General features: G+C 35.6%; 1 protein-coding gene across 1 annotated transcript; it reads right to left on the bottom strand.

The window, feature by feature from the left end:
* Positions 1-12,302: 12,302 nt before the first annotated feature.
* On the bottom strand, positions 12,303-14,121 carry CBG05054 (the record flags this gene model as incomplete). Its single annotated transcript, XM_002644830.1, has 6 exons — positions 12,303-12,395; positions 12,437-12,526; positions 12,571-12,690; positions 12,734-12,823; positions 12,868-12,971; positions 13,017-14,121. The coding sequence occupies 6 exons, from the start codon at positions 14,119-14,121 to the stop codon at positions 12,303-12,305; spliced, it is 1,602 nt and encodes a 533-aa protein (XP_002644876.1).
* Between the last annotated feature and the right edge of the window lie 317 nt (positions 14,122-14,438).

Raw genomic sequence — 14,438 nt, 5'->3', positions numbered from 1 at the left:
TTTTGCGTGCGCGTGATCAAGACTAATTGTCTCCCTCTCCCAAAGTCGGTCGTTTTCTTTGATCAACGGTCCTTCGAAGTTTTTTTCTACCTTGTAGACCAAGAGGGGCTGATTTTTATCTTTAAATTCTTGGAAGGTGAGTCATAGAATCTTTGATTCCGGAGGATGGGGTGAGAGGAGACCAAAGATCGGGAATCTTTTAAATCAGATGTTTCCTTATGCATTGAAAAATGTCTGGAAAGTAGATAAAAATTTTCCAGAGTGAAAAATACAGCAAAGGCACAGAAATTTAATAGAAATAAGTTCCCTTATTTCAAATAAGAATGGATCACGTATAAAATCAACTAGCTTCATTGTTCCTCCAATTTTAAACACCAAAAATTTCAAAAAAAATTTTAAACTAAAAAAGAAAAATCTAAAAGCTCACTGAGGCACAAAAGTCCGTCTCAAATTTTTTTGGTCTCTAAACAATTCAACCAAAACTCCTTTTTTGGCAGCTGATTCATTATTTAAGAGGAGCATCCATCGTCTTGTTGGAACAAGACTTTTTCGAGACAGGGGGAGACGAAGCTTATTACAAAAAATCATGCAGTCATATCGAGGCGTGATCAATTTTCTGATGACACAGCACATATCTTTGCTGACCGATGATAAATTGAGTTTTGGTCACGAGAGTCGTGAACAAAAAATTTCAAGAATATCAGAGATGTTCGGATGTTTTTAACATGCACATAAGTAGGATTTCTGACGAGAGGACAGTTTATAACAGCGAACCTATTCCGATCAGTCATATTTAGGCTCTTTCTAGAAATAATATACAATTAATTGTCCACACTGTGTGCGAACAACGACAAGAACAATGAACAAAAAGTTGGAACTCAGTCAGGTGAAAACGAAATGGAACAAGTAGAAAAAAACGGAACCAACAACACGAGCATTTATGGCGATATTAAACTGAGTAACTGCAAGGTAGAGAGAGGAAAAAGAAAAAAATGAAAAAAAAAAGAAGAAAAAAGGGTTTTCCCCAAGTTTTCTCCAAAAGTGTCTCCGGAAACCACTTGGTAGTTTCTCATAGGAAATCGAGAATTCCTTTTCGAAATATTTTCACTTTGATGATGGACTCTGAAGCTTACGGAAAAAAGTTTATGGAAAGGTTTTGTGCGAAATGGGAAGTGAAAGGGTGAACTTTGATAAATATTATAATATAAACTTTCGAAAAAATTTGGATAAGGAATTATTTCTGATGGAATATGATGTAAATTGTCAAAAAGATCGGAAAACAGTTTTTGAACATTTTACATATGGACAAGACTAAAACATTCAGAAGTTCAGAGTTTTCAACAAAAAGATACTGTAGAAAATGATTTCATTCGATATGTTTTTTTAACCTGCTTTGGAACTGAAACGCAGAAAATTCAAAAGTAATGTTTTTATGAAATTCAAAGTAATTTCTAAATAGAATCCGACATTTTCCCCCTTCACAGAGGCTTGTACAAAAATGTGGATTTACAATAACAAATAGAAATCCTTGTTCAAAATCCAAAATGCTGTTTCTAAACTTTGATAAGTGAACAAACGAACTTTTGTAAATAACAGGTAAGAAAATAACAAAATGAGAGAAAAGAAGTAAACCTGGCAGGTTTTTCCTGCCATCTCTATTTCCTCTTTTCTCGCTAACTCTTCGATCAACGCTGAGAAATTTGTCGCGTTTTTCGTTTTCGTTCTTTTTTTTCGCCTGCTCATTTCCATGCGATCAGTGTCAGTTCTTCTTTTTTTTTCTCCCCACTCCTCACATTTTTGTGCCCCATCGTCTTTTTTCTCGTTTCTCCCCCAACACTCAACTGTTTCTAATTGTAATTGGGTGTTTGGAAGGGGATGAAAAATGAGAAGATCGGCTCTCATCTCATCAGCTGTCGCGTCCCCCATTCAACTGCAATTTATATCGGTGCTGCAGTGGTTTGTCGACATGAAGACATCCCACTGACGGATCGGTGATAATTTTTGATTGGGACCGCTTGGTGTTGGGAGATGATGGGGAAAAAAAAGACGAAAAAAAGTGTAAAAACCCAAACATCAGTGATTTAAACAGGCAAGCTGAGAAAATCGATCATCAGAAAATTATACCGTATATCCTCTATTTGAGGTGACTACTTTGATCTATTTATTTGAAGAAAAAATGCTCAAAATCGAATGGTATTCATATTCGGAAGTTTTAGGGTAAACCACTGTAGTTCGAATCTAAGATATTCACAAAACTGGGAGATTGGAATGAGTTTAAACTTAACTTCCCTATAATCCTGATCAATTTTGAAAACTACTGTATTCTGTAACATTCCAGGATCCCGAAAAAGTTCCAGCTACTCGTGATATGAAAAATAAAACTATCACTGAATTATTGAAACTTAAAGAGTTGGTTGAAACTTTCAACTTTTGGAAAACTGTAAATGGGGGCACGTTTAAATTTCCGGAATTCATTCGATAAAAATCAAGAAAAATCAATAACTTTTCTTACGATTTCTTTGCGATATTTCTGACGTATATAATAATAAACTCTCTCATGCTTTCTTTTTCCGACAAAAAAAACAAAACAAGACAAAAAAACCTTCCTGATGATGATGCACATGGTACTTGAAGAAATAATCCAATTTGTAGAGTATAGAACGGAGTGATGAAGACAAGTACCCATATATCTCGATGTCTTCCTTTCTTTTTCTTCACAGGTCCAAAAATGAAGTCGTGTCTACTCAACCGACCCCGTTCTCAATTATGAGCCCGTTTCTTTATATTGCAAAAAATATGAGTCAAAAAAAGGGAGGATGAATTATATTGGAAAAATGGAAAGATGAAGGCTCAAGAAGGCGAAAAAGGGTTCTTGATATTAATTTCTAGTACAGAAAACATAATGGGTATGGAGTATGAGTTATGAAGAGAAAAACTATGTTGAGATGAAGATGGGCGGGTAAGGATGCGTTGCGCAAACGTTTCTTTTTCCGCCCCATCCCGGGTAAAACGGGGTTGTGGAAAAAGAAATATAGAAGAAAAAACAGAGAAGAGCTGATATATAATTCATATATCTCATAAGTGCAGCACTCCACATGTGTAATTTAGGGAGAAAAGAAGATGATTGTGTCAAGGGCGTTTTTTTATGGATTATTCTTTTCGAGGGATTTCCTAGTGTCTATGCTGAAAATGCTCAACTTAAAAACCTAGGCTGGACTACGATAAATCTGTAGTAACCCTCACAACATTGACCTAATTCTCTTCAGTTCTCATTGAATATATTGGAAATCGGTAAAGTTGACAATGTAAGATACTTCTATTTCATGGTTATAGCACTGAAAACTTAATGGAGTATTCTATAGAAAATTGGAAGAACAGATTAGTATTGGAAGAACACATCAATTTTTGAAAAAAAAAAACGAAATTCATAACATGTACACAGTACCGTTCAATAAGATATACAAAAATATTTTTTCAGTTGATTTTTGGCTATTTTGACCATTTTCAGGAGTCTGGAGGCTGTCTAGTTTCCGATTATTTTGAATATTTTGATGGATGTGAAATAGACCTAGATTCAAAACTTTGCATTCACAAAATTTTTTGAAATCTCCTAGGTTTTCATCTAATTGCCGAATTCCGAAAGACACCTCTTGCTAGCCTTTTTTTGTACTAAAAAGTGAAAACAAGTGTCTTTCACAAATTGGATAGCTGAAAAAACTAGGAACTTTTTTAAAAATCAGTGAACGCAAATTTCAAATCTACGGACGTTTTACACCCTCCAAAGTTTTCAACGTGATTTGAAATTTGAGAACCGAGCTCCGGACTCCTGAAAATGATTGAAATCGCGAAAAATCAATTGAAAATAATATTTTTGTATATTTTATTGGCCGGTACTGTATATTGGTTCATGAGCAAAATGTGATATTTAGAAAGATATCATGCCTACTGAGCCACCGTATTTGCAAAATGAATTTCTTACTTCCAAATGTCTTGCTTTTTGTTTCTTGACGCCTTTTCAAATTATGTATGAGCTAGGAACCCATTTAAAACGAAGCTCAAGCTGGAGAGTCCCAACTTTGGAATTCAGCACCATGGCGTCCAAAAAAAATCCTGAAGAAGTCAAGCAAATTTTGGGAACATTCCCGGAAACCGCTTCAAACTACTTTACTATGCTTTTGTGACGCACACACACCTTTCTATTCAAAAAAAGCAACCAGCATAAACACAAAAACGCTCACCTAGCTCACAAAAACGGTCGGTTGCTCTGAAGAATGTGAAGAAAAATCCAGAAGCGTGAAAAAAAGAGAAAGGCACTTTTTGAGAATTTTGTTTGAGGGCTGTTTTCATTCTTGTCGGTTCTAATCGGAAAAGAGAGGTGGAGCTTTGGAGTAGGAAGTTTTTCAGGGGGGAAAATCAGAATGAGCATGTACAGGTTTTTTGTCTGATGAATCGAATGAGTTTCAGATTTGCAACGTCAAAGAAATTATCCAGTTGAATAAACTTTGACTGATTCAGAAAAACTAATGAGCATCCTACGCAATATTGTCATATGACTGACTACCATAACAACTATCGCATGCTCTTGTCCCATATGGTAGCAAGACTGGTTATGGTAGCAAGACTGGGCAGTCCGAGACAAATATCTCATTTTTTGGTGTGCAACACAAACTACGTCGTCAAAGAACATTGATGATCGGAATGTGTGGGAACACGACGCATCATAGTTGAAATTAATAGGCCTATGAGAAAAAGGGATAAATGAGGGAGAGGTCCAAAATTTCGATGACATTAATAGCATATGTTCTTGTTTTACGTCATTTCCGTGGACAAATCAACAAGTAGAATTTTTAATAATGACTTCTAAAAGTTTTTGTCTTTTAACATATTCTGGTTTCAAAATCCATGAAAGTTAGGAATAGAAAGTGATAACATACAGCCAGGATTGTAGGATTGGACTCTAAAACTAGAACTTCAAAATTTTGGTTTCATAAAAGTGATGTTTGAGGTTTTTGAACTTTAATAACTCAAAATGAAGTTCAAAAAGCGGATGAACCTTTGAAAACCAGTCGCACATGGACTGTGAGAGTAAATAAAAAAGTAAATTCTACTATCCTTTTGATCTTGCCGACCAAGTTCAAAAATGAAATGAATTCGAACTTTTTCGAACTTCGAAACAAATAATACATTTTGAAAACAGTTCATTAATGTCAACATCATATGCTTTGTCTGACTGACTGATAATATAACTAAACATTGTAATTCTGATGATAAGAAATGAATAGGAAAAAACAAAAATTTCTGGTGTTGAACCGAAAATTTGATCTCTCTGGTTGAATAATGAAAAAGTGAGTAAGTGCTTTTTTCGCAATCTTTTTTTTCTTTTATTTAAGAAAAGAAGAAACATATGGCAACTCAAAAGAGCAAAACTTTTCAAACACAACTGCTCACTTAATCCATAAGGATCATTTGGTTGCTTAGAAAAGGACAATTTTCCGAAAAATGGGAAGTGCTTGGATGGAGAATAGAAGAGAAGATGTGGTGTAGGATCAGAAGATGAGCTTTTGAATATGATGATTTATGCACTTTTTCCCAAAAAAAATCAGTTTCAAGAAGAAGATAAACCAAAAACGAAAGTTTGATAGATGAAAGAAAAAAGAGCTGGTGGAGTTTGGAATCCATGTCGCGCAACAATGTGAGATGTTTGTTTCTTGACGCACATGAATACATCCGCTAACAGAAGACTCTGAATGGAAAGGCTTGAAAAGATCAGATAACACTATCCTCTTCTTTTTTCAATTTCTGCAACGCCTTCCAAGAAGAGAGAAAATTTCTTAAAGTTTTCGAAATAGCTCGTCTAAACGTTTTATTTTTTGCGTTTCTTCCATCCAGCTCAAAAAAGCCGAAAAAAATCAGGAAGTGTGGGAGGGAGAGAATGAGGCGGACAGGCGGAGAGCAAGAGTTATGCAGACTATCAGTGGTGGTGGTGGATGAAAACAGAAAAAATGGACCAATGGTTAATTGGAAATCGGTGCATTTTCTGACAGTGACAAGTGCTGTCACCTGCAGAAAAAACTAGTCAATAATTGGAATTTTTCTAGAGGATGAAGTGTTTTCTATTATCTGATGAAGTGGGTGAGTTTTGGTTATTAATCAGATTTCCATTACAATGAACAGAAAGTGCTACATATCGAAAAATGCAGCCTGTCGCAGAAACTGATTCTTTTGATGTTTTATAATCCAAATGGTGAATGAAAAAGAAAAAAAATGAAAAAAAGGGGGAATATGTGTGTTTATGGATAGTGCAGATGGTCAACATATGACAACCTTTTAAAATGGAAAACTATCTCATGAAAACTTTTATGCAAACTTTCATTTTTCGAAACATTACATTTTTTGAATTAACAATAACACTATGGAACTATCGTATTTTTTAATAGACGCTCACCCGATATGTGCACTTTGAGCTTAGTTATCTGGGCTACTTGGAAAGTTCTCAGAAGTCTGTCAGATAATACAAATGTATTGATTTTTTGACAAACATTTTATCAGTTGATAAACTTTCGATAACTCTCGAACGAGCCGAGATAATTGATCTAATGATGCACGTATCGCGTGGCCTTTTTTTAGAAAAAATAGGAATCGATTAATCTTTTGAAAATTTGAGGAAGTGATGGAAATGAGAAATGAAACCAAACAGACTCACAGCTGTTCAAATTCAGACAAAGGCTGTAAAAAGGAGTTCTGTCAATAAAAGAAAATTGTCAGACTTCAAGAAATTTTAGAGACATAGCTTTGAAAACACAGATTTTAAAGACACACTCGCAACACTTGACTCTATATCTTCTCGAAATCTTCTTCTTTTTAATTTTGTCCTTTTATTCTGTCTTGTCTTGAAAAGCAGGTCAACAAACGAAGGAAAATGAGTCAGCAAACCTGGAACGACTTGACACTGACGTCTCCTTTCAGGTTGAAATTGTTTTGCGTGGATCACACAAAACGACAAAAATATGAAAAATGCTCCAGTTGACTTTTTGCTCACACCCCTTACCCAACGCCTTCAACCCCACCATGTCAGCTTGCTCCAAGTTTCCGCTCTATTGGATGTAAAATTGAAATAAACGACACTTCCTCTCCGGGGCGACACTTATAAACCTACAAGGAAGCCAATTCTAGAATTTTCATACCTTTTGGTTAATTTTAGGTGGAATGGGGGAGGAGGTTACTCTTAATGAACAAATTGAGTTTGGAATATTCATCTGGTTTGGGTTTTCATGAAAAACTTACAAAAAAAATGACAAGGGAGGAGAGAATGTTACCGGAAAAAGAATGCTGATTGTTATTGAAAATAGATATCTTCACGACAGGAAAGTATTCTCAATTGCATTCAGTTCAGCAAATAAAAAACGTCCCAGAAGTATTTTCTAGACTGTCTCTCTTTTAAGCATAATGAACTCATTTGAAATTCGCAGAACATTCTTGAGAGGGAAGGTTGTTCAAAAGAAAAATGGAAAAATTACAAGACTATTCAGTAGTTTTAAAAAATCAACAAAAAAAAATAAATCCAAGATCAACAGGTGATTTTTGCCCTTTCAAAATTCTCCAGAATTCAAGTACCCTGAATCTCCCACGCTTTCTCATTTTCCTCATTTTTCTCTCATCCAACTTTTATTGCACTTCCGATTAATGTCGTTATGTAAACCAACCGGAATTATGATTGGTTACTAGGCCGGAGATCTATAACATCTGCCCGTCACACCCATTTCTGTTAATTGTCTCGAGCTCCTTCTTCTTATTCTTGCCTTTCTTACCAAACAACATCGTCGTCTTCTTTCTATTTCCCATTTTATGTCCGGACACCTTACGTTTGTATCTATGATTACACTATTATATAACTGCCCAAAAGGGCAATACTTGCGGGAGTGAAACGGGAGGTCAATAAGCTTTTGGGAGAAAAGAGAGACCACACCCCCAAAAGAGTTATAATGCACTTATTCATGACCACCGATCCCACATTTTTGAATTTATATTATATGTACCTCAAAGCTAGTGAACTGAGAGTATTTGTAAAAAAATTGGCTTTTCATATACCATAAAACCTGTGCTAAAAAGTTTCTAAAACTTCAAACGTTGACTCAATTTATCTCCTTTGTAGTGAAAAATAACAAAACTGTATATTAATGGCATGTTCACCAGAATATAAACAAAATCAGTTTGGAAAAAATCTGTTGTTAGATTCTTCAGGGTTTATGATAAATTGGGTCGAAGTAAACGTTACAGGTGTCCTTTTAACATATATTTACAGTGACTATTTCTGATAAACCAAAACTTTCTATTCCAGAATGGCATCCCGGTATGCTGCAAAGTTTTTTCGAAGACAAACAGAGAATGGAGAAGTGAGTTATAATTTTGCATGTTTTTTTCGGGTTTCATATTTTTGCGATTTTTGTTCTGTTTCACTAGCCGGAGCGTAGTTCTAATAAGAAATTCGGGACCCGGGAGGCGCCGAATGTTATTTTTCGGAGTCTGAGAACCTCGGAATATTCCTAGTTTTTGAAATTTAAAATTTCGGATGTTAAAACGCGGCTGCTTAATGTTTAGGGTTATTGTTATTGATAACTTTTATTTTTGAAAATTGTTATTACCGTAAATATACTAATATAGCGTTACCAACAATTAGGTCGGTTCCTATGAAAAAAAATATTAAAGTTTTGCAAATTATTAAAATCTTGTCAATGAAGAAACAGTTCGAAATTTTCCTCAAAAAATGCTCTAAACTTTTGAAACCCCTGCTTGCACAACTCGTAATCCGTTTCTCAAAGTTTTTATAAGCAATTCTCCAGAAATTTCCAAAATTCACTGTTATCGTGTGTCCCAGATTAATGATACTTACATATTCTTCTGAAATTTCAAAATATCTTTACCTTATCATCACAAAAGCTGTAATCACCACAAAAGACAAATTTCAAATGTTAATATCTTTCTCGAGCTCAAAAAATGGTATTTGGCCGGCCTTAATTCTTAACAATTTCTAGAATATTGCAAGATTTGAATTCCCTATTTCGTAACTATACAATTATTCAATCTTGGCAATCTCGGCACATTTCTTTCATACAGCTTCATTAGAAATTCTCGAGAACCAGTACTATAGCCTTGCGTGACTGCACTAATTATTCAGAGGGCGTTCTTACCAGAGACCTTCTCAAAATACCAAGAAACAAAAAGTTCACCATTTTGAGCAGTTCATTCTGTTGCAAAACTGAATTGATAGAAGGAAAATGTGATAAAGTACAACAACTACACAGTGATTCCATTATGGTTGAGAAGGATGTGAGGGACGAAGGATAAAAAGGGGAAACAAGATCGCGGGAAAAAAGAGCGGATAGCGTAGAGGGTATGAAAGCTGTGAGTACTCATCCTTAAAAGCAAAGTGATGAGAGAAAGATAGGATGGTTTGAAAAACTGCGCAGAACATCATCATGTCCGTTTCCGCTGTGTGTGATGTGTCACACATACAACGCACAAAAAGAGAGAAGCGGAATCTTTGAATTATTCGCTTTGACACTTGGCGTGTCAATTTGTGTTTTTTCCTGTTTTATTGTGCAGAACCAAGAGTTTTTCCCGTTAGTTTTCTTTCTCCATCTTTGCCTGATCTACTGAGTGCTCTCATGTTATTTATATATCTTGGTTTTCTGTTTTTTTTCCAGGGGGAGGTAGTCCCACACTTCGTGTTCGGATCTACCGTAGCCAATGAAACAATTTCAACGAACTCGTTAAAAATTTTTTTTCTAATTTTTTTGTTGGTTTAGAGACAGACTAGTTAAAATCCAGAACGTTGTAAATTGTTCTGAAGAATCATTTCAACAATTTTCTATATTTCTTACCTCTAAACTCTGATTTTGGTACTGTTTGAGTTTTTGAAAAATCCAGTAACGAGTTTAGTTTAGAATGAATTTTTTCAATTTTAAAAGGGATGTTTTAGAAATTTGGTATCGATAACTTACGTTTACAAAAATGTATTTTTCAGTTTGTTTCCGACCATTTTGACAATTTTTATGAATTTGAAGTTTGGCTTTTAAGTTTCCGAACACTTTGAAACTTTTGGAGTTTTTCAGCTATTTTCCGATTTTTGGAAGTCATTTCTTTTTCGCTTGTTTTTCTACTGAAAACTTCAAAAACAGCTCCCATTTAAAAATTGGAAAATAGCTCAAAAACTATAAATCTCTAATAAATCTGTGAATACAGAGTTTTTAAACTGTGGCTTTTTTATACCTCTCAAAACTTTCAAAGTTTCCGGAAACTTGCAATCCGATTTCTAGACTCTTGAAAATAATGAAGATGGTCAAAAATCAATCTAATATCACGGTTGTTTATATCTTATTGATCGGTACGGTAACTTCACTGTCCTAAACAAATCGTCAATTTTTTTTTTCATATCAACTGTCTTTATTTTGTTACAATTAGTTGGCGCTTATTCACTAATTGCACCACACCCCATAAAACATCGACGTGTTACCTAATCCACCCGACTACTCATTGAAACATTGTCGCTTGCCGCCACCAGAGGCGATAATCATGTTTCTATTATGGAGTCAGTGACTCTTCTGTGACGCTTCTACAAACAACAGAATATACAATTAACTCTCAAGTCGTAATTTGATACACGCGAACCCGAACACTCGTCTTCCTTCATCATTCTTGACTCCTTGCCGACAAGAATACCAGAGTTTCCGAGGCGTGGCCTTGTCCCGTTTGTTCCGGACTCTTGTATATTACAATTGTGTTGTCTTGGAAAAGCTATCAGATATCAAAACATGTGGTTGGAGGTCATCGCTGGAGCATCAAGTGAGGTTGTGTGACCACAGCTCCAGAAAATTAAGTTTGTGTGGAAAAGTGTCTCCTCCGTTTTCCTTTTTTTTCATTTTCCCCATTTCAATCTCTTTTTTACTTCCATATCTCATTTCACATTCACCATCTGGATTGAAAAACGCTGAATAGTTTACCCACGGGCAGAGATTTTCAATTTTTTCCCTCCTTCCCACTTGAAGAGTTTGATTTATTATTTTGGAAGTGGGTAAATGAAAATGCAATTCTAATATAGAACCCACCATAGGTTATTCATTCCAACTCACTTAACCTGGTTGACTGACACCGAGACACAACCACTTTATTTAACCACCACTAAGAATTGAAACTGACTGGCGGAGCACAAAAGCAGAGAAGGGTGTGTGGTGAAACGTTACAACTTATATCCGCAACATATACTTTACAACATTGTTAGGGCTTCTTCTTCTTTTTCCGCTCCTCTGCGCACTCTGATCCTTCAGAGGTCAACACATTTGGGAACAGCTGTTCTGCGCACCGGAGGGAACGGAAGGGGAAGATGTGCCGGCATTCTCAGAACTTTTTCTCTGTCCACCTTTTCTTTAAAACTTCAAAACTTGGCCCTTTGTTTGTCAAACAGATTTTGGCAAAACAAAGAAATCCAATCCTCATTCGTATTGACCAATTTCCGACATCCACATTCATTAAAATAGCTCTAGATTCATATTTTACAATTTCAAACTTTACAATCAATTTTCATTCACAATAATTCTTGAATTCCAGATGAAGACGTACTGGGGAAAGGCGGGAACGCCAATTACAATTCCGTGCTCTATCAACTTGTATAACGAGGAAAATTTTTCTTTGGATTGGAGGAAAGATGGACAATTGATACTGAGTGCTTTTGGTCAGGAGCAAGGACATGTGACGCCAACATTACAAGGTAAAAAAGCTTTAATTTTTTTCTTTGGGTTCTGTACGGATTGCTCAAAGAAGCAGGTCTGCATTTGTAAAATATCAGTGGAAGACAAAACACTAATCATATTTTATTCAAAGAAAACAAGAGTTATTAGCAATGACTGTTTTTTCCAAGTCAGTTATCACATATTAAGTTCTAATTACCGCAATATAAAAGCTTATCTGATATGATATAACTGAAACTTCGCACTGTTTCTTAAGTTTTCAAGACAATTTGCAACTTTTCAGAAAACATTTTTCATCACAAAAAAATAAAATGTAAAATCAGAACGTGTGAACCCGTTTCATTGGTATTATTCTATATTACTGTTGTGAATCGGCGGTAAAATAGAGTAGACCAACTTGCAATATGTGAAGATCGAATCTACAAAAACAAAACCGATCCAATCTGGGTTATTATTCGTTTTCTGAGAAAATGATCAAGGACGCATTCTATGTGATTTGTAGTCGAATACAAATCGTATTTTTTTTCACATAATCTTAGATTCAATAACAAAATGTACTCACCAATGATCAACAGGTTCCCAGCCATTGATATCATAGTAGAGGCGATATGGAAGAGATTGACCAAATTCATTCACAGCTATTATGACAGCCTGGATAAAATTAGGATTTTTCATAATCTGATCAGTTTCACCTCATCTTGACGTGTTACGTCTACAGTGTTGTCCAGGGTAACGCGAACTTTCCATTTTCCTTCCTTTCTCCTAGTGTAGACGTGATATACCTGAAGAAAGAAGATAGAGAATCAGTAGAAAAGTGAAATCCCACTTTTGCGCCTTCAACCTTATCCCAGGAAAATCGAAATGTCCATCCCCAAATGTGCAATGGCCTTACATCTCCTAAACCTTCCGGTGTATTGTCCATCGCCTCTAATTTGCATTTATAGATCTGAAAACATCTTTTTTCGCATTTTCTAAAACAATAGACTTACCGTCTTATAATGATCTTTACAAAACCATCTTACATCTCTCTTTTCCATAGGAAACTGCTCATTGCATAGTCCTAGGCAAGAATACGGTAACTGAAATTTTTAAAGCTGAGTAACAAAACTTGCCACGTTAATACCTCATGATGAACACAACAGGGCACAGCATTAAGACCATCATGAGTGCATTTGAGAAGTTGATTCAATTCTTCCTTGCAGCTATGAAATGGTGGAATGATATGTTCTGATATAAATTTTTAGGCTTTTTCAATGTCAAAAGATTCCTCACCTGGCCTTATCATAGCTTTCTTATTTGCGACCCCTTTCGTACAAATCGTTCGGCAATGTTCCTTTTCAACATTTTTTGAGCAACATTCCAGTAGTGTCTCAGGAGGATTTGTAGCCGGTGTTTGCTCACTATGATCCCACAAAGTCACATTTGTTTCGTAGTATTCGATTCTGGTATTTTTGATATAGCAGCGATAAGATCCAAAATCGTTTTCATCGAAGTCATTGATTTTTAAGGCAGATAAAATGGTGTCTTTTAAAAGGCGATGTTCCGGTTGGTAAATTTTTATGGAATACTTTTCAGTAGACTCTAAGACTATCGTTTCGTCTCCTATCGTTTTGACCCATTCGAGAGATCTTTCAGCATAGGAGATTAGTTTTAACTGGCAAAATAAAATCACTGTTTTTGTGCTGTTGGGCATCAGAAGCTCATTTTTTGAAACTGCCAGTTGTGGTCCTATATTGAATAATACCAAATTCGAGACGCCCGATTTGTACCAATCAGAGTTATTCTTGTATTCTCCGGCATGAGCAACCACGTGAACCGTATACGCAAAGTTAGAGATCAATCCTTCCAACGTGAAGTTCCTTTCTTTTGTGATAAAGTATTTCCCTGTTCCATATTGCCCGGTTCGTTGGGTTAGGTGAATTCTGTAGTGGTCCAATGAATCAGCAAACTCAGCTGGCTCATCCCATATAAATTTAGCAGAGTGATTGGTTTTGGAAACTAGCTCTAAGTTACGAGGAGGAGTAGGTGAGTATTTATAGCCTTCCAAGAGACAAGGAAATATAGTGGGAACGTTTGAAACAAAACACATCAGAAAATCTTCTCTCAAATAGTCTCCATAGTTGTCTACAGTACCATTGCACATTCCGTAACAATCCTTGTACATCTCTTGGTGATCCTCCTCTAAGCAGCATGTGCCTACATCTCTTCCTTGTGTTAAGCATTTGGTTATCGGTACAATATATCTCCCACAATTCAATCGTTTTTCAAAGACAATATGACGATTCAATATGTCCGGTAAAACAGTTGGATTGCAAAGATGCTTGTAACAATCTTCCGGAACTCCAAGATCTTTGCAAATTGTTGTCTCATACAACATACCAGTTGAAATAGAAATATGAAAAGTGTACAGAATATGAAATGATTAATCATAGGAGTAAGTGCAGATTGAGAATTCGAAAAGGGAAGATTTGAATTAAATGAAGAACCGCCCAAGGTCGCGATCGACAAAAGAATTCACTCATCTATCCTCCTCCCCCTTTTCACTACGATTTTTTCAAAAAAAAAAGATAGGCGACTTGAATGAAATAATGACACACTCATTTATCGAACATCTTTTTTGAAAAATTTATCTCAAGAGATATACAAACACACAAACAAATACATTATCGAGGTTTAACACGATATCAAAAGGTA

The sequence above is a fragment of the Caenorhabditis briggsae genome (assembly GCF_000004555.2).
Source record: "Caenorhabditis briggsae complete genome, chrX, whole genome shotgun sequence".
Classification (NCBI taxonomy): Eukaryota; Metazoa; Nematoda; class Chromadorea; order Rhabditida; family Rhabditidae; genus Caenorhabditis; species Caenorhabditis briggsae.
The sequence above is the reverse complement of the archived record's forward strand: the minus strand, read 5'-3'. Positions and strand labels throughout refer to the sequence as shown.